The sequence below is a fragment of the Chaetura pelagica genome, unplaced genomic scaffold (assembly GCF_000747805.2).
Source record: "Chaetura pelagica isolate M959 unplaced genomic scaffold, ChaPel_1.0 scaffold142, whole genome shotgun sequence".
In the NCBI taxonomy this organism is placed as follows: domain Eukaryota; kingdom Metazoa; phylum Chordata; class Aves; order Apodiformes; family Apodidae; genus Chaetura; species Chaetura pelagica.
In genome coordinates, this window is record NW_009952973.1 from 7,762,022 (window position 1) to 7,784,939 (window position 22,918).

Sequence of the window (22,918 nt, forward strand, 5' to 3'; positions counted from 1 at the left end):
TAGCCAGGGGCAAGAATATCTTAAACTGGATTTTAAAAACTTCTTAAATTGAAGCCAGAATGGCACTAAGCAGGCTGAACATCTTTTGGTTTTGTTTCTTCAGTCATGTGAAAATTTCCGATTCTTAAATCAACCTACAAAAATGAATATACCTACTTCCCCTTTAAAAACAAAAATTCCATGTTCATTGAACATAGTAATTTTTTAAAAAGTTTCCATCTTATCAGGGCATTCAGAAACTGAATTAATTAAACCTGACTTGGTTCTTAGTATGGTAACACATTTCTCTTGTGACCTGAGGTACTTCTCATCCCACATGTAATGTGAAAGTACTTTTTTCTTTCACCATTCTGCCTCATTTATTTAAACAAAATCTCTTCAACAGGAGAGGTGTATCTTACCAAGTATCAGAGAAAGACAAGCACAATTTCAAACCTCTATCTTTGTGGAATGCAATTTTTAACAATCATTGCTGCTGTACACACTGTTCTTAATTACCTATGTCTTTCCATATAGAAGAGACAGCTCTCAACTCTCAGAACTTAAAACATTACGGAAACTTTCTCAACTGCCACCTCTCAATGTAAATTGTCATGCTGCATATGAGAAACACAGGAAGATACAGAAGGTTTTATATAAGGATCTTTTGGATGTAGAAGTAAATGCTTTACCTGCTTAGCAGCCACTTATATTCCCTGACTTTCTAGTTGTGCTGATTAGATTTTGGGAGGCAGGTATCAGGGACAGTGCAAAGCTTACTGCTTCTCTGATTTGATGATTGCCTTAACTTTGCATTAAAGTGTGTTTTGTGATTGACTGAATGATTCCAATATTAACAAGAAAACACATTGACTGTCTCCAAGTACTTTCATTCCAATTCCATTCAATGGAAACTGGTATCAAATAGCTAAGTAAAAATTACTGGTTCAACTGCTGAGATAGTTAACCTTCCCAAACTATGAATATATATTTTAGATTATTTTGGGTCTAAGACTATTTATATCTCAGGTTATTTTAGAATCATCACCAGTACTGATTATTTTTCCTTTTAGAAAACAAAAAGACACAGGGCACAACCTTACTGAGGGCCCAACTTTACTTACCTCAACATAGGAAATTGGAAATATTCCTATCTTGTCAGCCAGCATTCCTTCTGCCCAGTTTTCATCCACACGGCGAATTACAGTTAGAACATCATCCTGTGTGAACATGCAGTGATTATGTCTCCCAGCTCTAATTAAACTTCCAATTTAATTTCCCTCCCAAACGCACAGGTAATCAGAGAAAGCAGTACATGGACAAGAATGGCCAAGAAGGCACACTGTAACAGGAACAAGCCATTTGTGGGGTTCAAGTCCATTCCAGTAATTTCTTTTCCTATTTTGTCAGAGTTCAACTAACTGTCCACCGCTCATCTCAGCCACCTGACTTTCTCCTTAGTGCCATACGTCCTGCCATGCCCAGTCTATGGTATTCATCAGCCCCCCTTTAAGACCTTGACATTAATAAACACCACTGAAATCTTTTGCCTTCTCAACTGACTCATCACCTGGTCTTCCCTAGGTGTTGCTTTTCTACTTAAGTACTTAAGAATGCTGGTGAGTGATATGATTTCTTTCACAGCTACAGGGAGCATTTGATATGACTTTGAGAATCTTACATAAAAAAAGGATTTACATACACATTAAACATTGCTGTCACTTAGATACTTGTTTCATATGGAAGCTAAAATACTTTAAAGCATATATGCTTACTCAAGCCAGACTGCAGATTAAAGAAACACAACAGTTTGCCAACAAGTTAATCAAAATATGCAAACTAATGCCAATCACCCTTAACAGCATTGCTGTTCTGTGTTGTAATAACTGTTGTTTGTCCACATGTAAATATCTTTTCCTTTTAGAACTGTAGCCATCCTTTTAATTTTTAATATGCAGGGGTAGAAAAGTCATGAGCTCACATTAGATCTTGAAACATTTCTGTGCAATCTGATAACCAGAAGCTGAAAGGAAGAGCTCTGATTCCTGTTAAAACTCTGTATCATTATGTGCCTTGTGAGACAGAACATTAATTACAATGGGAATAACATAAGAAAAAACATGATATTTTGCAAAAATTATTTGCCTAAAAATGTAACTTACTAAATGCAAAGCTGAAAATAGTACCAAGTCTAAAAATTTACAATTAGTATTTCTTCAGAAGATGGAACACTTTAATTCATAACACAGGTTATTTCTCATAAATCAAGGACATTACTACTGCAATTATGAAAAAATGCATTCTTACAAACAAAACCTCAGAGAAATTACATGTAATTTACGAAGAGAAGGAAGGCAAAACTAATGAACATCGGATAAATGCCTGCAGAATTACTTGCCCTTTTCGTACTTGTACAGCTCCATTAAAAAAATGCAGACAGAACAGTCGTATAATTTCTTAACCCAGTGAATGAAATTATTAAAAGAAAATTATAATTTTATTCTGTTTTTACCTTTGCAAATGGTAAACAGTCTTTATCTGCTTCCTTGTCTTTTACTTCGAAGTCATAAAGTGCTTTGCACTGAGGCGGAGGTTGAGGTAAAGGTTTAATAATCTGAACAAAATTGGTAGGAAAAAAGCCATGGATGCCATTGACTTCTCCATGATACCAATTTTCATCCACCTGTCGACGCAAAATGATGATGTCTCCTTTACTGAATTTAAGATCTCCAGGTTCTTTTCCGTCGTAGTTATACAATGCTTTGGCACATGGTAACTGAGGTACACCCTAAAGTAGAACAAATAAATAAATAAATAAATCACTGGTATTAGACAAGTGTTACTAAACAGAATTTATATAACAGCATTTGGGAGACTACGAATGAAACTGCATAAATTTGCAAAGTAAGACGATATACAATATTTTATGGCAATGATTATACTGATTTTATCCAAACGTGTAGCACAAGCTTCAGTTCCAGTCTTAACATCCCCCTAAACTGCACTGTTTTCAGTAATGCTACAACATTTCTAGACATGAGAAGCAAAAAAGCGTAACACTTTAACCCTCATGTGCTAATTCACTAAGCTTAAATATAAGAAAAACCCAACAAACATACGGGAAAGTATCCTGACCATTTGAGAGATCTGATAGAAAAATGCTGCAAGAAAACAGCACTAGAATAACAAATTTGCTGTAAGACCTTTAAGGCATGTTTTCTGCCTTTCCTATTATCTTCCCCATTTTATTTATTTCACAGCCACAGAATGCTAAGGATGAGGACATAAGGATGTTTTCCAGCTTGAAAAACCAATCTCACTGTATTAGAAGGGAGATATTTATTCCTGGAACATATATTTTAAAAAAGCTAAAAAGAATTACTGGGAAAAAAATAGTCCACTGAAGGCGTGTGTCCTTGGGTTTTTGTTACTTGATTCTTCTGTTGATATCTGAAAACTACAGGTCTTTGATGCTGCTGTTGAATACACGTTAGAAGGTGCTGTCCTTCCTTATATACACTGCAGGTATTTTTTAACTGCTCAGCCTATGCAGAAAGAAACACACTTCTGCATGAAAGAGGAAATACTGCTTTGCTTATCCATTTCCATCCCAATAACAAACAAAATTACAGTTCAGTAATTTTGTAACAGTAACAAGCCAAAAAATTATTTGGTAGAAAAAAGGCCCCAAGTAATTATGGCAGCTACAAGACACACACATGTCTTGCACTGAAGGAAATAGCTGGAGTTCTTTCAGGAATCACCCTGCTGTCTCAAGAGAAAGCTTTCTATGTCCCTGTATTAAGGAAGTACTTTTTAAGACCAGCTGTGTGTATATAATACAGTTGGAAAAAAAAATAACCTTTTTTTTTTTTTAAAAAAAAGGCAAACAAATTCCCAAACCAGGAGTGCTAGTATAGCAGATCATGTCAAAGTGACTTAACTCTTCAATAACTCAAAAATTTCACTTTTAGAACTTCATATTGCTTTGATACATATTCTCACAAAGCCTCCTACAAACAGATCTTCACTCAAATGTACAAACATCTGTTTGTATTTTATAGGAAGTTCCTTTCCCAATGTATAGGTCGAGTTTCTGCAAAGCTTGTTTCCCACGTTAAATGAAAATGGTTTCAGTCTGTAATTTCAAATAGAGCAAAGTTCAACAAAACACACAGTTCTCAGTCAGACTGCCAGGGATTAAAGACAAATGATTAAGCAACTTGGAAGAGAAGTGAATGTCTCTTCCTTCTGTCCCAAGGGAAGGATGAAGAGAGAGAGAGAGAGAGAGAGAGAGAGAGAGAGAGAGAGAGAGAGAGAGAGAGAGCAAGTGTGATGGGGAGCACTATTCTCAGGGTTGTGGTATCAAGGGCCCTGGAGCATCATCTTCACATTTCTCCTCCTCTGAGCAACCTGGGAGCTGTGGCTCACGGCTGGTGCCTTCTAGGCTGACATGGTTAGTAGCCTTGGGCAGCTTCAGCTTCCCTTCTGCAACTCCATCTGCTCACCAGGGGAAAAGGCCACGAGGATATGATGAGCTGGAGTTTAAATTTCACTCCATGTCTCTCACTTGGCTAAACATGAAAGGAAGGCTTTGGAAGAAAAACTTTGCAGCCTACCCTTAGGTTTACAGCTGCCATTCACCCTGCCAACTCTTTGAGAAAGCAAGAAAACAAACCCCAAAACCCAGATAAAAATAATTTAAAGGAAATTAAAATATTAAACTCAGACTCCACAAAAAATAGGTTTCTTAGAATTTTTTCCTTGGTCCTTATGCAAAATCCTTATGCAAAAATATTTGAACTTTTAATGCTATTGCTGCTGTACAAAGTGCTTAAATTCATTTTTAGCTAATGCATGAATATGCATACATTACACATGCCAGTTTCTTTTGGAGAAAATAATGTTAATAATAAATGAAGACATCAAAACAAATGGCTCAACAAGAATATAAAAAAAATGCATATGGATTCATATATGTGAGTCTCAGGTACCTCTTATTTTGTTACCCCACCCAGTTATTTTACCTTAGAAACCTGCAGAATTCACTTAAAATTTTCATCTCTGAATTTGTACTTTCTCTTCAGTCACCTTATTTCAAACATTACTCTAAGATTTTTAATGGACAATATGCAACTGTATGTATTTTTCATGAGCTTAAGCCAAGAGAAACTTAGGCCTGCACAGAAACAGAAGATCTGATTTCCTTTTAAAAAGGAGTTTCTGTGGCAGAAGCTCAAATGTAAATATGCTTACACTGGCATAAAGCAGTGTTCATTGTATAACTTACTGCACTTGGGAGAACTAGCATAAGCTAAAGTAGCAAAAATAGTAAATCCCCTCCCAAGGCAATGAATGGAACAGATACTGGGTCATCTGCACCTCTGTTCCCTTCCAGGGCTTCACAGCTGTGCTGCTGCTAGTTGTCCCTTTTCCAAGCAAGCAAGGCATTCCTTGTTCTCCAGCTACAAGACTGGGATGTGGCCTGGGACCTTCTTAAGAACCACTTGAACTTACCCAGAATACCTATGCTGTTTTTACCTTTTTGAGGTTCTCAGAGGTTCACTGAGCATCTTCCAAGAGACCAGGAAGTCATCTTTTTACAGAAGTACTGTTTGTTAGTAGTAGGACAGACAAAAAGGATGTTTGTCTACATACACAACCAAAGCATGATCAGCTTCCAAAAAAGTTGGCCTGCTCAGACACCTCAGCAACAGTTTTTATACCTAGCTTTCCTAACTTCTGCCTTCTTTACAGAAAACCTAAAACCTGGAAGTTACTATCATTTTGATACACATTATCAGGATCTTTAATAATCACCCGTTATTTGCTATTTTCTTACAAGTAAAGACAGAAAAAAATACTTTTTTTCTGCCTTTTTATTTTCTTTCCTTGCAGGTCCTAAATCAAACAAACAATTATCTTAATAACTAGGACAAAATGAGAAATTATTTTTAAAAAACTCCAATTACACAGCATTCCTAGGTACAGGAAGTCTAGTGCTACAGAAGTGCTTGTACCAGTCTAACTTTTTTTCCCAAAGAACCAGTATTCTAAGACATTCTTGGTTGCCAACATAAGTTGCCTTTTCATAGAAAAGGAGCTTCTTAATATGCTGCAGCCAACTTGTTTGTAAGGCAGATTTGGGTTGAGTGAGTTTTTTACATATACATTCTCCAGTAGGTACAGGTATACTTAAGATTTCCTCTTCAAGACTCCTAGTCATTCAAACCTTTTGAATTACAATACTTCTTCTTTTAATTTTCTAGTCCATTCTCTTTTATATTGCTGCCTTCTTGACTGAAAACTTTCAACTGCATCCTTTCATTGCTTTTTTAAATGTGTTTTTCTTACTCTCTGGCCTTCTTTGGCCTTTACCAAGCTTTCCAGTTCTATGTGCATGTACATCCCATTTTGCACCTATAGTTTTTTCATCTCTTTCATCTTGCTGGCACCAATACCTCTTTTCAAGTCTTAATTTAAAGCCATCTGATCTGTCCAATTCCATTTCTTCATTTCACCCTCCTTTGATCTTTCTGTACCTGCATTTAAATTTTCACATATTTTGAGACACAGCTTGTAAGAATATTTTACTGAAGACCATAAACTGCTTATTTTTACATTTCTTCCAGTAGGATTTCCTTCTAAGGGAAGGAAACACTCCCTGTGTTAACCTATAGATACATTGCTATCATTTGAACAAATTAAATACTGAGTTTTCCAGAACACACCAATGTAGAGGTGTTAGCATTTGAAACCAAGTATCCCCATTTATTTTGAGTTCCAGAACACAACATATTCCCATAATCCAACAAGAATGTTAAAAGCTGGCTCCCTGCATTTATTTTTCTCATCTAAGGAACAATATAAATGAGGTCAGATTTGCTCAAAGAAAGGGTAACTCAAGCATTATTAATCTGTATCTGACACTAAATTGTTAGCAAAATCAATTATACATACTTCCACCATGAGAACTATCTGGGAAGACTGCAGAGGTCATCAGTGCAAATGAAATTATTTCTAGTTAAAGGCCCTCTGAGGTTTCTGCTGAATTATAAAAATATAAGATAAAAATAAGATATTTTTATGGCAGGATGCTATATCAAGCTGCCAGTATGCTGTATATAACCATAAAAACAAACCTTTAAAATCTGGCTTTAAACAGTTTTAAAAAAAAAAGTCAGTTTTTTTGTGGTGCCATATTCAAATTATAGTTAGTTGAGCTTGGTACAGTTTTTGATTTTAATAAAAGTACGATAAGTTGTACATTCAGAGGAAACTAGCTAGGCAGGTTACCCCGATTAAAGACACCAGCTTTGAAACCCATTTGTGTGTAACTTAACTGTGACCTACATAAGAAAAGAAAGATTACTGTAGGAAAAAAGGATGAAGAATAAAAACCACAATCAAGCCAACAATGCAGTTATTATACTTTTGGAAATGCTGAACAGCTGCAATCAGGAAGAATTTGAGGTTCTTGATAAATTAAGAAATGGTATGACATTTTTACAATCATTTGATTTGACCGCTAAACTAAAATGTATTTACTAGACCTGCAAAGCTTCTCTACCATCAGCTAACTACTACAACATATGGTAAATTTTCTCTAATGCTTGTATGTGATAACACCAGCAGTAACTCTAGATGCAAGTGTGTGACACGTAAATTTCCAGTTTTCAGCCATGTAACACAGATTGAAACTCTAAGCACTCCTAGAGAGCTCTTTTGAGGACTTAATCAGTTAACTTTGCTCATGGTAACTTTACAGCACAGGCTTAGAGAAAACTGTGTTTTCTAATAAAAGGCAAGCTCCTCTTCTCATGTAAACAATTTTTATGTATTCTTTGGAGGTAAACTATCAATGACCTACTGAAAGTAGCTAGTTTGTGAAAGTCCTTTTTGCTTCCTGTCTTAGCAGCTTTTGTAAGAAAAAATTTAGCATTTTTTCTTGTCTGATGTGAAGAAATAAATATAAGCTTGTTTAATATAAGCATGAGCAACTCTCCCCCACAAAGTTATTTTGAAATCAAAAGCTGGAATACAGGAGAATGAAAGGAATTTTAAAATGTTGCCTTAAGGCCTAAGCAATCAGACTAGTAGTGTGGAAGGTTAGAAAGGCACATTTACCAAACTTTCCAAAGGAACTTAGCCCAGTCCCTTTCTCTGCAACACTTGTGTTTTTGAAAACTTTTTTCCAAATAAAAGCCAAGTGTCTTCACAAACCTGCCTTCTTTCCCTCACCTATCTGAAATGCAAAGTTCCCAGTTACTTACTTTTCTGAGGTTTGTTAAATAAAGCAGTTTTTGAACACTTTACACTAAACTAAGCTCTCAAAATTACCAAACAGGTAAGTAAAAAATAAGAAAAGGTGAGGAGGAGAAAACAATTATATCCTCTACGTGTTCCCAAACATTTTGACTGTATGCATTTGACAGGTTAAAGATTGCTTCTTTTCACAGGCAACTGCTTGATACATGAAAAACTGAGAAAGTAACTTTCAGGATGCAGAAGAGGATTTGGGTCTGTATTCCCATTGATTTTGAAAAGAAAAGCCTACACATACCAATATATCAAACAATTTCATTTTGAGTCTTTAAACACCCTTTTAAAAGTGTTTACTACAAAACCATTTTGCTTTGAAAATAACATATCATTGTAAGAATCTAAACAAAACTTTAAAGCGTGCACTATGTAGAGCTAAGATGTTCATATAAAATAATGTTTTCCAAAAGCAACAATTTGCTTTAAAAGTCAGCTCTTATAAGCTGTTATACCCACCTCACTGGTCAGCCTGAAAAAACTATTCCCATCAGTTTTCTCTGGTATGATACAACTCACTGGCCTCTGATGTCTCCATCAAACTGTTTAATTTTCTTGTCCCAGTGCCACTGTACAGCAGCGTGGATCTCCTAGTCTCTTAAAGCACATCAAGTTGATATGCAGCAAAAGTTCATTCCACTCCACTTGATCTCTCTCTACCAGTGTATTTTCCAAAGCATTCTGTTTTCATGTAGTATCACCTATGACTTCTAAGACAAGAATACTGCAGACTCCAAGAAGAAGGGAAAAGAAAAGACACCCACACTTGGCAAGCACAGATATAAAGCAGCAATATAATTGTGAGAAGGGGTAGTGGGACTTACTAGCACATAAGGTAAACACTAAGTGCTTTTAAAAGTTTTTGCTATTTCAATTTTCTCTACATACATCTATAAAAGTCCAAGAAACTTACCTTACAGGTATTAACTTCACCTTTTTAAAGAACACTTTGGAAAATGGAAAACAGATGCAGTAGATTACTGATCCACTGCTGCTCTTTTATTTTTCTAGCTAGCTTGAGAGAAGCGATTTATTTTTACAATCATAAGGAAAATAACTTTTTTTGAGGGGTTGTGGGTGGGGAGAGAGGAGAGAAACAGAAAAGGTAATCGGAAAAATGTAGTGAGAAGAAAATAAAATAATCATATAAAATAAAGTATATGAAGGTCAAAGACAAAGACTTAGAAATAATATATCTAAGAAAACTACTTGAGATATACATCACTAAAACTCAGAATACAGTACTATTTGATTGTTCAAAATACCTAATTGCCAGGTACTTCTGTTCAGCAAGAAGCCTCATCTTGCCTAGTCACCCAGTAAATGACTTCTGTAACTATTTGCTCCCCACCCAGAAGGGAGTGACAACTTCCCTGTGCCAATACAGATTCTTAAGTTTCACTTGATTGCTCATCATATCAACATAAAAAACACAAAACTCTTTGAAAACTACCAAAATAGAGACCATATTGGAGTGTTACTTTTTTTTCCCTAAATTCATTCTTACCCGACTATCATGTAGTCTTTCCTTTTTACTCTTCATTTTTGTTTCCACATAAGCTGGAAGTCACACATCTTCAGTATCCTTTTGCTGCTGCCTATATTCATACTTATTCTTCTAATACATCATGTTCCTTGTCAAAAGCCATATATCCAATTACTTAAACAGTAAAATAGCTACTTCCCAAGCAAGATGTGTGCCATTCTGAGTTCCAAGTCCAGATTAAATAGAATTTTTCTCAGAAACTCAGAATACTCTTCTTTCCCGCTGGCTTAATGGGAAGCAGCTGGAGGTGCTACAGACCTTCACATATCCTTTCACAAACCAAGCATCAGTAACTGCAACTATTATAATTCAAAATCTCCTCTACCAAATTAACTACCCCACAGGGTATTGCTAACACCTAGAAAAGATTCCATTATTAATGTAGTACAACTAGGTTGTGCTACAATGGAGTAGTGGTAAGAAACAAACAACCTATGTTGTCCACCAGTCTTAACATGGCTAATCGGAATATGTATCTTCTCTTTCATTTTTGCATTAAACACAAACGACCAATATTGGAAAAGTAGATCTATGTTACCGACCACATTTAAAACTCTTTCGCAAATCTGCACTCTATACCACCACTTCACAAATACTTTACTGAACACATTCTGTTTGCTCAGTTTGCAAAAAAAGTTAATTTACTTAGTGCAGAAGATTGGAACATTTGATTTATCAACAGAGCACTGGAACACAGGAGGGTCTGTCTCTACTTCAGGGAGCTGATATTTTAACACAAGTTTCAAAAGCTCCAGAAGGTTTATCAACAATGTAAAAATGTCTAATGCTCTGCATTGTTATAAAGGTTTTTATACTTTGAAAAAGAATGTAAACAAGCTTCCCTCACTCTGAACTGAAAATGAGCATGTTTACTTGTTGCACTAAGAAAAGGAGAGGGAATTCCAGGTGAGAAGACAGATTTAACAAAAAAAATTGGAAAGAATAATGAGAAATGAGATTGCCAAGAGCAAACTCTCACTGTGCTTTGAAGGTGAGGAGTTTGAACATGATACAGAAGGAGCAAAGCCAGCAAATGACTCTGAACAAAGGATTGACTTGGTAAGATTACTCTCTGTGAGATCAGCATGAAGAAACGCTCCTTTAATCTCTCAAATACTTAGCTGCCAAAAATGGGGCAATGGGAAAACACAGAGTTGCAAATGAAGAGGTTGTTGCATTTTTTAATGAAAATCTACCAAGGCTGACAGGCACAAGTTTTTATCTGAGCATGCTTTGCTTTCCACCATGACCAAGTGATAATGTATTCCCCGCCAAAGTAGTGCAAGGTCTAAAATTAAAATGTCAATTATATTTTAAAAAAGAGAGTAAATATACATAGCTCTCCTATCTGAATTTGATTTTAAATATCTGAGATAGCATTTGACATTTCACTACCTGCTGAGAAAGTGCTTTTAGGTTTATTTTCCATCACTTCCACTATTTTTTAAGTGTTCAGCTGCTTGTCCAACCTTCTGGATGAACACACCATCACTGTCACACACCCTTCTCAAGTATTTCCTGCAAACTTTTTGCTAGTATCTGGAGGGACTTTGTCAATGCTTAACTTGGGACAGGTACTGTGTCTTCCTTCTCCTGAAATCCCCTCTCACTGCCTTGAAATTCTTCTGGAATCAATCCTTTAACATCCTGACTTCCAACAGCCCCTTGCCTATGTCAGAGTTTGACTTAGGTCCGACAACAATGCTCTCGATCCTCCCCTCCCTCCAACCCAGGTAGGGAAGGAGAGAGAGAAAAAGAGAGAGACTTGGCTGGATTGAAAACTAAACTACACAGCTTTAATTAAAACACTAATGAATGATACAAGAAAATATATACAATTATATACAAATATATTCAGGAATGGGCAAAAACCTCTCGCCTCCCCCCACCCCAGCAACTCCCACAGCACTTCCCTGAACTGGGAAGAGTCCCGAGGAATCCCGGAGCTGCTGGAGAAAGCAGAGAGTTATGGGGGTCACAAGAGATCAATCCTGAGGATCGACGGTGATGGATGAACAGAGTCCTCCCTGGACGCTGGCCATGGACGGAAGAGAAGGGAAGAAAAAGAAGGAAGGAAGTTGTCTTCTGTGATCTCTGACCTTCCTCTGAGCTTATGTAGATATATGGAATGGAATATCCTTGGCCAATTTTGCTGTCTGTCTAACTCAGCCTCCTACGGGGGTGTCACAGATCTCCCCATAGTGTCTGAGCTGGCAGAGTGCAGGTGCGGCCTTGAAGCCTCAGTAGTTAGAAAAACATTCCACTGTCTTATCAGCCTAGCAGAACACACTTTTGCTAGTTACAAGAAAGCTTACTGAAGGGAAAAAAAATCACTAAAAAGAAAAATTGGCTTCATCTTGGCTCAAACCAGGACAGCCTATTACAGAGAAAGTGCTAATTTTAGCTGTCACTGTAGTATACATAAATATACATAAATATACATCTATTGCATGTACAAAATAAATTACAAACTCCAATTGCCACTTATTTTTACTTATCCTTTAAATTTTTCATGCCTTAAAGCTTTGTGAAACGTATATTTTTTTTCCAAAACATTTTTATGGTACTCTACTTGAAGCAGCTGGTCGGCCTTTTGAAAAAGTAACTAATCCTAGATGAAATTATGCATTTTTTACCAAGATAAATGTTCCTGTATGCACTTTATTATAACAAAAGAGCTGACTGAGCCAGAAGAATGCTACATTAACATTTATTTCTTGTGCAGTGACAAGCTGGAGTTCATCCCTTCTGGTTATTTCAGTCAGACTGTATAAGCAGACCAACAGCCTGGTGCCTTCTGCTTTGTGTAGTGCTGCTAGAACAGGCTTGAACCCATACTATGCAACATTTCATATTGCTGAAATGAAGACATTTTAGCATAGAAATATTAGTATAGAAAACAAAACCAATTCACATGTCCTGAGTTTATTTGGTCTGAATTGGTATGTAGATGTCCCCTATCCACACCTTGCATAATCATGCTACCCTCTTCTGTCACTGTACCTTTACAAGCCTTCCCACTGGCCTCCATAACCTCCTTGACTTCCATTCTGCCTGAGCTTTGCCTTTCTTAATCCCACACCTACTGGCTCAGTGTTTCTAAATTCCTCCAGCGCCATCCATCCCCGCTTCTACCTTCCCCGCACTTTCTGTAAGGGAGCTCAGTGAGGAGCTTCCCACTCTGGCAGCATGACCTTCCACTTCTGACTGTTTATGTTAATTAGCCCTTTATTCCATTAAGAGATGCCACTGGGTGGCAGCTAACACTTAACCAAGATGTCAAACTCAGTTACTCCAGCAGACCTTGGCCAAGTTTTGTCCCAACCTGCCCAACTCCAGCTGTTCACAGAAGTGCTTAATTTTTACAGAAACTCTCAGTTCAAATATAGAAAAATCTCTTACTGTTGTAATTCCACTATCAGAGGCAGGGAGAGATGGATAAGGAGTACATAAAGTGCAACTAGATATATCAGGATGGATAAGGAGAGCATTTTCCATTTTACTTTTACATGCAGTTGTTTATCCAATAAGTTTGTTTTGGTTTTAAGCATGACAGGTAACAAGGGTTAGAAATGCTAGGCAATGTATCCTTACATTGAAAGGATAACCTGTTCACCTCTCAGTATTTTACCACAAAAACTCAGAACTCAGAAAACAGAACTCTGATGCAGGGAGGTCATCTATTCAGTCTGCATGTCTTTACAACAGTTCTGCTCCTGTAGCCCACTTGCACTGTTGACATTGTATTTATTCATAGCTGGCTACAACAAACCAAACAGATTCCACTGTGTCACAGAAACAGGAAGCATTTAAACTACTTAGATGAATGGTCTTTCATCAACTGCATTTGCATTCACTGGGGAAAGAAGAGGAAATCTGAAAGTAACAAGTTGATCATTACCATGCTGCCCTAACATAGCTGAAATCTTTCTGTTTACAGATTATTTCATCAGGAAATCTCCCCCCACCTTTTTTATATTTGGTAGATACTGCCTCAAAATGGCAAGCTTTGAGTATTTCTTGCAGAAAGCTGCTTCTTGAAAGTAGACATTCAAATATTTCAAAATACACATCCTTTCTAGTTCAAACAAAAATTTAATAGCAACTCTATCCTGTTGTCACATGGGTTTTCCTAAAAGCCCTTTGCCTCTACAACTGTTACAAGAGCTTTGTAGTAATTTTGCAAAGCAGTATCTGAAGTATCTCTTGGACTTGTGTGACAATTTACCAGTCTCTTGTATCTACAAAAAACAAGTTTATACAAGGTTGGGTTTTTTTTACTCTCAAGTATTTGGAAAGTTATGGAAGGTAGTTTTTTCCCAATTGTCCAGGCTATAAACACAAAATAAATGATCCATTGTTTTACCCAGCTCAATGAAAATGACCACTTTCCTTCCCCAATATAGGGGGATTATTTCTATTTTATAGTATTAACTGTCTCAGATCTGCTCATGGTTTTCATTTCTGTGTCCATGTCATAAAGGAAAATACATACTTCTGTATAATTATTTTAATCAAACATGCATGATGAAGTTTACTAATTAGTATATTCTTCTAAGTATTTTTTTCATTGTGGAGGAGTCATGAAGTATATGAAGTACACTACTTTTTGATGAAGCTATATTTATTCTGTGGATCAACTGCTCTTCTTCTTCAGATCCATTCCCCCTGCAGAAGAAATCTAGATATAGCCAATATAGATATAGCTAAAGTTTTCCCAACCTAAAGAAGTTTTTAGTCCTCTAGTTGTAAAATATGATACCTGCCATAATCTCAATGTTTTCTTAGCAATAATTAAAACAGTTCTCACTCCAGTCAGGTTAATCCCACAAGAAGTTTATTCCATGATATCCAGATAGATTTTTTCTAGAATATGCCTCCTAAGGATAGTAAAAATGCTCAGAGAAATTCACTAACAGCATGAAGGAAATACATATCTAAAAACTCTTTTGTAGGAGACAGTAAAGCTCTTCCATGGGGCTCAGACCATGCACTTCTTGAGCAACCTGAACTTCTAAAACGTTGATGAGCCTGTAAGCTCCTACTGTATATGCACCTCCAGCCTTTAAGATTCCATGGCAAGCAAATTAATAACCACATACTTACCCTAACAGGGAATGCACAGAATAATTACGTTCCACAAATAAATTCTCAAAAACAACTTACAAGAAGTACAACTTTCTTATTTAGATAAAAAGTATTTTAATTATGCGGTTCAATCATAATGTATTATTATGGGAAAATGTTGCTTTGGAGCCAAGAGTTAAGAACCAGATAGGATAATGAAAGGCTGACAGCTTTTTAATTCTCTCTCTTAACTACTCATGCTACTAAACTGGTTGAGATGTATTTGGAAAGCAGAATTTAGTCAACCTGCTTCACAGTTCTGATTCCTTCTCCAGCAAGGCCTGATGGAAGATAATTCCTTGAGTAGGATATTCAAATAAACTGAAGTTCCACCTCTTTTTGTCACTTTGGTAGGACAGTTGGAACCTAAAAGGCCCACTGCTAATGGGAGTTAATAGGAGCTTTTGCATGAGATTATACCTTATATATAAAAACTGATCCACTACACTTAGAAGAAATACAGTAAAAGTACAGAAGAGATAAAGAAGTACAGTAAAACCTCTGTGAATTGCAACTGCATTAACATGGCTCTCAGCTTCAAAATTGTTCCACTCAGCACATTTGTGTGACTTGGTGCTGATGCAGGAATATTGTTCTGAATAAAAAGTCCTGAATATACAGGTAATATATTCATGTAGGTACAATAATGTAGAACAATGATTAATGTAGGTACAAAACTTGCACATAGTATGACAATGCTGATATTAGGCCAATGTATACACTGTTGTCACACATACTCAGCTTTCCTGCAAGGTAAACACCCTTCAATCCACTGATTTTAGCTCAAAGTGAAACAAATTATCCTGTAAGAAACCACCCTCCTGTGTTTCTGCTAACTGTCCTTCCTGTCAAGTTTTGTTGGCATTCCAGTTTTTCTCTTCATTCACTCAACTTTGGTCTCTCTTTGTAAGATGACTCAGGCTTAGGATTTGATGTGACCCTAGACACGGTTTTGGAAAGTATAGTACAGTAATACTGATGTATACCATGACACATTCTGTCCAAAATTTGCTGCCTTCAACAGATCTGGCTTTTAGGCCCATCCCTGCACTGCTTGAAAGACTGCATTTAAGTTTGTTTCTAAAGAGCCCATTAAGCCTGTGATGCTGAAAAAAATCACTTTTTCCAGTAAGGCACCAAGTCTTAAACTGAAAACATTGACGTAGGAACAGTTTATCCCTTTCATTAGGAGGTTTCCACTGGCTTACCATGCAAGTACAGATTTAGGTGCTTCTTAAAAGTACTTAAGTAACCCATGGTAACTTTAGTCTATTATTTACCATCATTCTTCTGATAATGTAAAGTTGTGATTTGTATTAATTGCTATTCCTCCTTTCTGCCACTTGTTATATGTGACTATTTTGCTAAATTTGTTGGGTTTTTTTCAGCTTTGGGAAAGTAGCTATCTGCAAGTAGTTCCAGCTAAAGAAATATATTTCCAGTATTGTCTGTATTGGAAGCAAACTCTGAGAAACTATTTCAAAATTGGTGATTTGCCAAATCAGAATGGTTACATTAACATTATTGTTAATGTCACTGCACTGCACCCTCCTCAATACCAAAGAAGGATCAAGCCACATGAGCACAAGTTCTACAGCTCTGCAATATTTACACAGAACTGGCACAGGAATAATTACAATTGTACCAATTTTCATGTGCTTCCATAATTCAATCACATTATTTCAGTTTCTGTGACTTACAATTTCAGTATTGATATAAAAAACTATAGGTTTACAGTTACTTAAATACACACTATGATGTATTCACAAATAAAATTAAAAATCTTCTAGGCATGAAAAAAGGCCAAAAAGGTAATGGTTCAATTTCAAAATCTGAAAGTTAAAATGAACTTCCAAACTTGAATGAACCTCCAAACTTGACTTTTTTCTATTCTTTAAACAGGAGTTTGGAAGGCCCTTCCCTACAACCCTGAATGCTTTGAGTGGCTGCTAACAAAGACTAAGAAGTCTTAAACATTTACGAGACCTGGAGTACAAGAAAGAAACAAGCAAATTACATAATTTAATGTATTTTTCAAAGCATGCTTTGTTTCCTCTCCAAGAAATTCAAATCTTCCCTATTAATAGACTTGACAGAAGTTTTCCCTGGATCCCTTAAGAGTCACAGAATCACAGAACTATTCAGGTTGGAAAAGACCCTTGGGATCACAGAGCCCAACCATCATCCCTACTCTACAAAGTTCTCCCCTAAACCATATCCAGCAACACCACATCCAAACAACCCTTAAACACATCCAGGGATGGTGACTCAACCACCTCCCTGGGCAGCCTATTCCAGTGTCTAACCACTCTTTCTGTGAACTTTTTTTTCCTCATGTCCAGTCTAAACCTCCCCTGTTGCAGCTTGAAGCCCTTCCCTCTTGTTCTGTCACTGATTACCTGTGATATAATCTTAACATAATTTAGGAAGGAAAGCCCAAAGGAATAACTTTCTGTGATAATGACCGTAACAGGAATCCTTATTTACTAAAATTGTAAGGCTTTCCACATGAAACTACTTTTTTCAGTTCCCTGGATTCAACTCACAAACTTTCAGATAGCGGAGGAAATCTAAATGTAAAAAAAAAAAAAAAAAAAGAAGCAACAGATTTTCTACTTAAACACAGCTTAAGATGCAAAAGCAAGGACACTACAACTCTTTCCAAAGTAGCAAATAAATTATTCTATTAAAAACATTCTTATATTTATTAGCATTTAATTTATTTATTAGTATTTATATTTATTTATTATCTATCATAAATTCTTGACAATGTTAAAAAAATATATATAACATCTGTATAGAATAAAACTAAAATACTTTCTAAAGCTTGTCTTCATTTTGTATTTATTGGTAACCTCAAGTTAAGTGTCTCATGGTAGATAATTTCCTTGTAATGTCTCCATTTTGTAGCATGACCCTCCTGCAGTACAAAGTTCTACTCTTCAGAAAAAACAAGATGACACCCTGCTGCTTCTAAGTATTTTGCTGCGTTGTGTGCACACACTTCGGCAAACCTCATTTATCATCCATGCATCAGACAAAACACATTGCAAATTTATTACACTGCCTAAAGCAAATAAAACCTATTATCATAGAATAATAGAATCACTGAATGGTTTGAATTGGAAGAGATCTTAAAGATCACCTAGTTCCAGCCCCCCTGCACGGGCAGGAACACCTCCCACTAGATCAGGCTGCTCCCCGTACAACCTGGCCTTGAACACTTGCTGGCATGGGGCTTCAAGAAAGTCCCTGGGCAACCTGTTCCAGTGTCTCATCACCCTCACAGTGAAGAATTTATTCCTAATACCTAATCTACATCTAACCTTCTCCATCTTAAAAACACTATCCCTCTTCCTGTCACTACAAGTGTTTGTCAACAGTCCCTCCCCAGCTTTCCTGTAGCCCCTTCAGGTACTGGAAGGTTGCTATGAGGTCTCCCCAGAGCCTTCTCTTCTTCAGACTGAATTACACCATTATCCAAGTGTTCAAGCTAATTTCCTTATATTTTTAAGTCTGTATTAGCACCTTATACTTAGTTTAAACGTCCAGGTGAGTAGTAAATCATCAGCTCCACACAAAAATGCCCAGTCTTGGCTAGCGCTCCTTGCATCACAATGTTTTTGTGCTTCCCAGACTTTCAATTGGGGGCTCTAAATACATGCTCCAATTTGTTTTTGCAGAGCTGTGCTGCTCAGTGGTTTAGTACCATAAGGTTTGACAGCTGGCTTTTCCAATTAAATTATCTAATGTTATAACAGGTCAGCCATTGCTTCTCCTCTACCCTGCTTTAAAAAAAAAAAAAAAAAAGACATTTCTAGGAATGTGCTATTTAAATTGTTTTGTGTGGATAAACACAGTGCTGGCTTAAGTGGCTTCTGCAAATACGTCACTAACTAGTTACAAGTAAAAGCTTCTCCAGATTTGTAAAACATAGTAACAGTTTGGTTTCCTAAATTCTCTTTGCAGCTGATTAAAGCTTCTGTGTGAAATGCTATTTAAATACAAGAAAGTATTAAAAAATATTCCTTAGCAATTCAGTCTGTCATTTACATAGCACTGCTCATAGAATTAACTATATACAAAAGTCTTCTCTTTAAATTCAACATGAGTCTTTGGACATTGTATAGAGGATCTCAACATAAAAATGTATCAGAAGGAACTGTATTTTACCAATCAGAATTGTCATTACCATTGTCATCATCATTACAAAGCACCATGTATTTGAAAAGCATGTAATTCCTTTTCTTGAAAATATTAAAGACAATAACAAAAAAAGCCACACATTTCGGAAACTTGGTCTAAACAATAATTGTTACTGTCAGCATCTTCTCTAAACACAAATCAGAATATAAACCTTAACGCTGTGGATGAAAATCCCAAGATCCGATCCCAACTATATGAAAAAAAAATCCAATTTGTATGAAATGTTCCACGTCTGCTATGGAGCCAAAGGCAATTTTTAGCTTGGTTACATTCGAAAAGGAATCCCTGTGGTCTTGGCCAGCTCTACTCCCCTCTCTATCAAGCCACATTAAAACAAGCAGGCACGTAAAACAGCAGAATGCCACACTAGTGCCATCCGCCACTTGGTTCTCTGTGCTTGCTGGCTGCTCACTGAGGACGTGTAATTTACCATTAGCTACAGGCAGCCTTTTTCCAGCTGGCTGGTAGGGAACACAAGAGCGATAAGGGCCACCAGTGAACCCCAAATACTGTCAGACCACTTAGCACAGAGGACTTGAGGATGCATCACAGGTGACTCCAGTGTTGGTACAGGCCTAATTCTTAGTCTCACGAAAATATGCTGCCTTCTTGAAATTGGAGATGGTCTTCTACCCTCTTCTAGCTAAACAAGCAAAGGAACAAAGGCAGTGCTTTTGTGGTTTGACTGTTGCAGCTTGAGCTAATACTCAATATATTGAACAAAGCCCAATCAGCCAGTAAACAGAAAAGTGCCAAAACACAAACATTCAGGCAGGGTACCAAACAAACAATTACAGCATAACCACAGCTTCAACAAAACACAAACTGCAGCAATAGGATTCACTTGGTCTCTCCAGGGAAAGAAGAGACCCTTGCTTCCAGATTAACCCAGCACACAATGATTGCTTTGTTTCATTTTCTGATAAATGTCCACATACCATACTTGCTTTGTTTAATAAAATTATCTGCCTTGATAGGGAATTACAACTCCAGCCTCTCTATAAAAACCTCACAGGAGAAAGGAAAATAACAAGGAGACACAACCACATAAAACAACCATGAAAATCCAGACTGCAGTAGCCCTCGACCTACCTGAGAAATTATTGCTTCCCTAGAAAGGGGATGAAATACACATTTTTCTACCTGAAAGCATAATTTGCTCACCAAACAAAAATAAAGCAAGTTTTAGCTTGTGACATGTGCTATAGTGACCACTGAGTGCAAGGACTGCTCAGATTAGGAGACCTGCCAAGTTTCCAAACCCCATCCTGCACAGTGCCAGGGAGCCTCAGGACTCCTGTGGATTAGAAAAACTAGGAGCAGAAAGTCTTCAGACTTCAAATTTATCAGTCATTCACTGTTACTCTCTGATATGGCAATGTGGCCAATCAGTGAAGCAGGTTTATATCTTCAAAATATCAAAGAGCTGGTAATGGCTGCTTCTAAAACATCAGGTCTTATGCCAGTGAACTTCAAGAACAAGCACAGAAAAACCTCCACACTTAAAATCATTTATATAGGATACACTTAAAGCCTTCTACATGAGTTGACTATTTTCTCCCACTCAAAATTCTCCTTTAAATAAATATTTCACATCAAGAGGAGAACGGCAAAGGATCCCAGTGTATTTTATCTTAAAAGAGGTCATCATCCATCCGGTCATCCACAACACGAATTTTACATTTTCCAAAAATTAAGTTGATGGTTTGGAACACATAATATACTAAACTACTTGCTTTACACAACCCTTAGATATTCTCCCATTATATCTGCCCCATAGGATAATTTCAATGATTCTTCTGTATGTATTTAATTCCATTAACAAAGGTTCAACTAAAAAGGTTATTCAAGGTAGCTTTTATCCTCCTTATACAAGATTTTTACATCCAAGTTAGCCCAGTAAACAAGAACTGAAAGTTGAATTATTGAGCTTTATTTTACCGTATACACAAATGAAATTATGCTAATACACTAATATATCCTCTCAACTTTACTTGCTTTAAGACCTATTCTCCTCTGGACTTTGACTCTCCTTCTGTTAACTACAGATAATCACATATAAACACATCTGGTCCAGGAGAAATCAGCTGCACCGTGACTTTTTTTTTGTCTTCTTCTTCTCTACCTTCCCTTTTACCCACCAAGATTCTTTATTTTCTCTCACGGGTAGTCTCACTATTTCCTTCCTCAAAATTGATTAAGCTCCACTGCCTTGTGTGGGCAACTGAGATTTTATTCAAATATTATAACTGGGCTTACATGTTATGATTATCTGCACTTTCACTAGTACAAACTCAGGTGTAACCTAAACTTTAAACCCTAAGCACAAAAAATTAAAAACTTCATAACTGTGGTACATTTCTTAGTTGTTAAAAAGAATAATTGTAAAAACAAAAAGGTAGACATTTCTCCCCTCATCCTCCACACACTCTACTTGAAGCCAAGTACCAATGACAAACTGTGCCCTTCAAATGTATTTTCCAGTGTTGAATAATCAAAAACATCCAGAAAACTACTGCAGTTAACATTACATATATGTAAAAAAGTCCTATTAAATGGACCACTTGAATTACTTGTGCTAAATACTCTCCCATTCTGACAAGAGTATTTCGCAGTCTGACTCACAGTTAGGATTACGGTATTTGAGGCAGGCATCTGAAAATGGAAAACTAATGCCCATCAGCCTATTTTCTATATGCTTTTTATGTATTTGCATTTCAAAGGATCTGTGAATTAGAAATCAGCCATCTCCAGATGTACAGTGGGAGTCTGGTTACTCAAAAAAAAAAACAAAACAGGAAAAGAAAAAAAGAAAAACTATGCCACGAAATCCAAGAAAAAAAAATCAGTATTTTTAAAAAAAAATATTTAATGCACTAGTTAAGGACTACTTTATTATAGCTTTTAAATTTTAATTTTTTTTTTCAAATCACAAGTGATGATTTTAAAATGTCACAATCCATTCACACTTTTGGCAATGCACACAGACTCATCTTAGAAACTGCTTGTTACTACATGGGTAGTCAGCATCCCTACTACAGCAGATTTAATGCATTATACATATGCAAAAAAAGAAAAAAAAAAAGTTTCTGTGTCTCAAAACAAATAAGCAATATAAGGTTGAACTTTAGAAGTGCCCCGTGTTACCAGAAGACAGACAGAATATTAATTTCTAGGTGAACAAGTGTTTGTACTTTTTCACAAGCTAGTTCATTAACAGCTCCATCGTAGAAGCAGAACAGCAGCTTCCTGCAATGAAGATCTACTATGCTATTTAAATACAGAGCATGTTTTGGACACTGCAGGAAAAGGGAGTATTTTAACATGAGTTAGAAAATGTATGATTTTCCATTTCAATCCCTCAAAACATGTAGTTTAATACATCAGAGAAATGAATTTATACTGATAAAATATAACTTCCTTTGGGAATATGTTTCTGTTTTGCAGATGCAAAAAGGGCTTTGAGTCTTAGAAGGAAGCACTTGAAGAATGCTGAAGGTTAGAGTTTGTTTTGTTTCCTCTGAATATTTTTTGCAGGCAATATAGGCTCTTGAGACAAAATATGGGTTTTGGTTAGCCCTTATTTTTCCCAGCAGACAATAGCTGCTACTGTCCAGAGTTTAAATGACCTTTGCCCTTCCCTCCTACTTTGTTTCCCTTAGGAATTTCATTCATCCCTTTGTAACACATTGCAACTCATTATTGCCTTATTTTTTCCTGCCACTTTTGTTCTGGTCTGTA

General features: G+C 36.5%; 1 protein-coding gene across 1 annotated transcript in view; it reads right to left on the reverse strand.

The window, feature by feature from the left end:
- The window catches only part of SH3RF1 (SH3 domain containing ring finger 1), a 76,747-nt gene that overhangs the window by 28,812 nt on the left and 25,017 nt on the right, over positions 1–22,918 (reverse strand). The window contains exons 2-3 of the mRNA XM_009995936.1: positions 2,492–2,767; positions 1,104–1,199 (exon numbers count right to left, since the gene is read on the reverse strand). Of these exons, the coding sequence (XP_009994238.1) occupies positions 1,104–1,199; positions 2,492–2,767 (372 nt within the window). The remainder of the gene's footprint in view (positions 1–1,103; positions 1,200–2,491; positions 2,768–22,918) is intronic.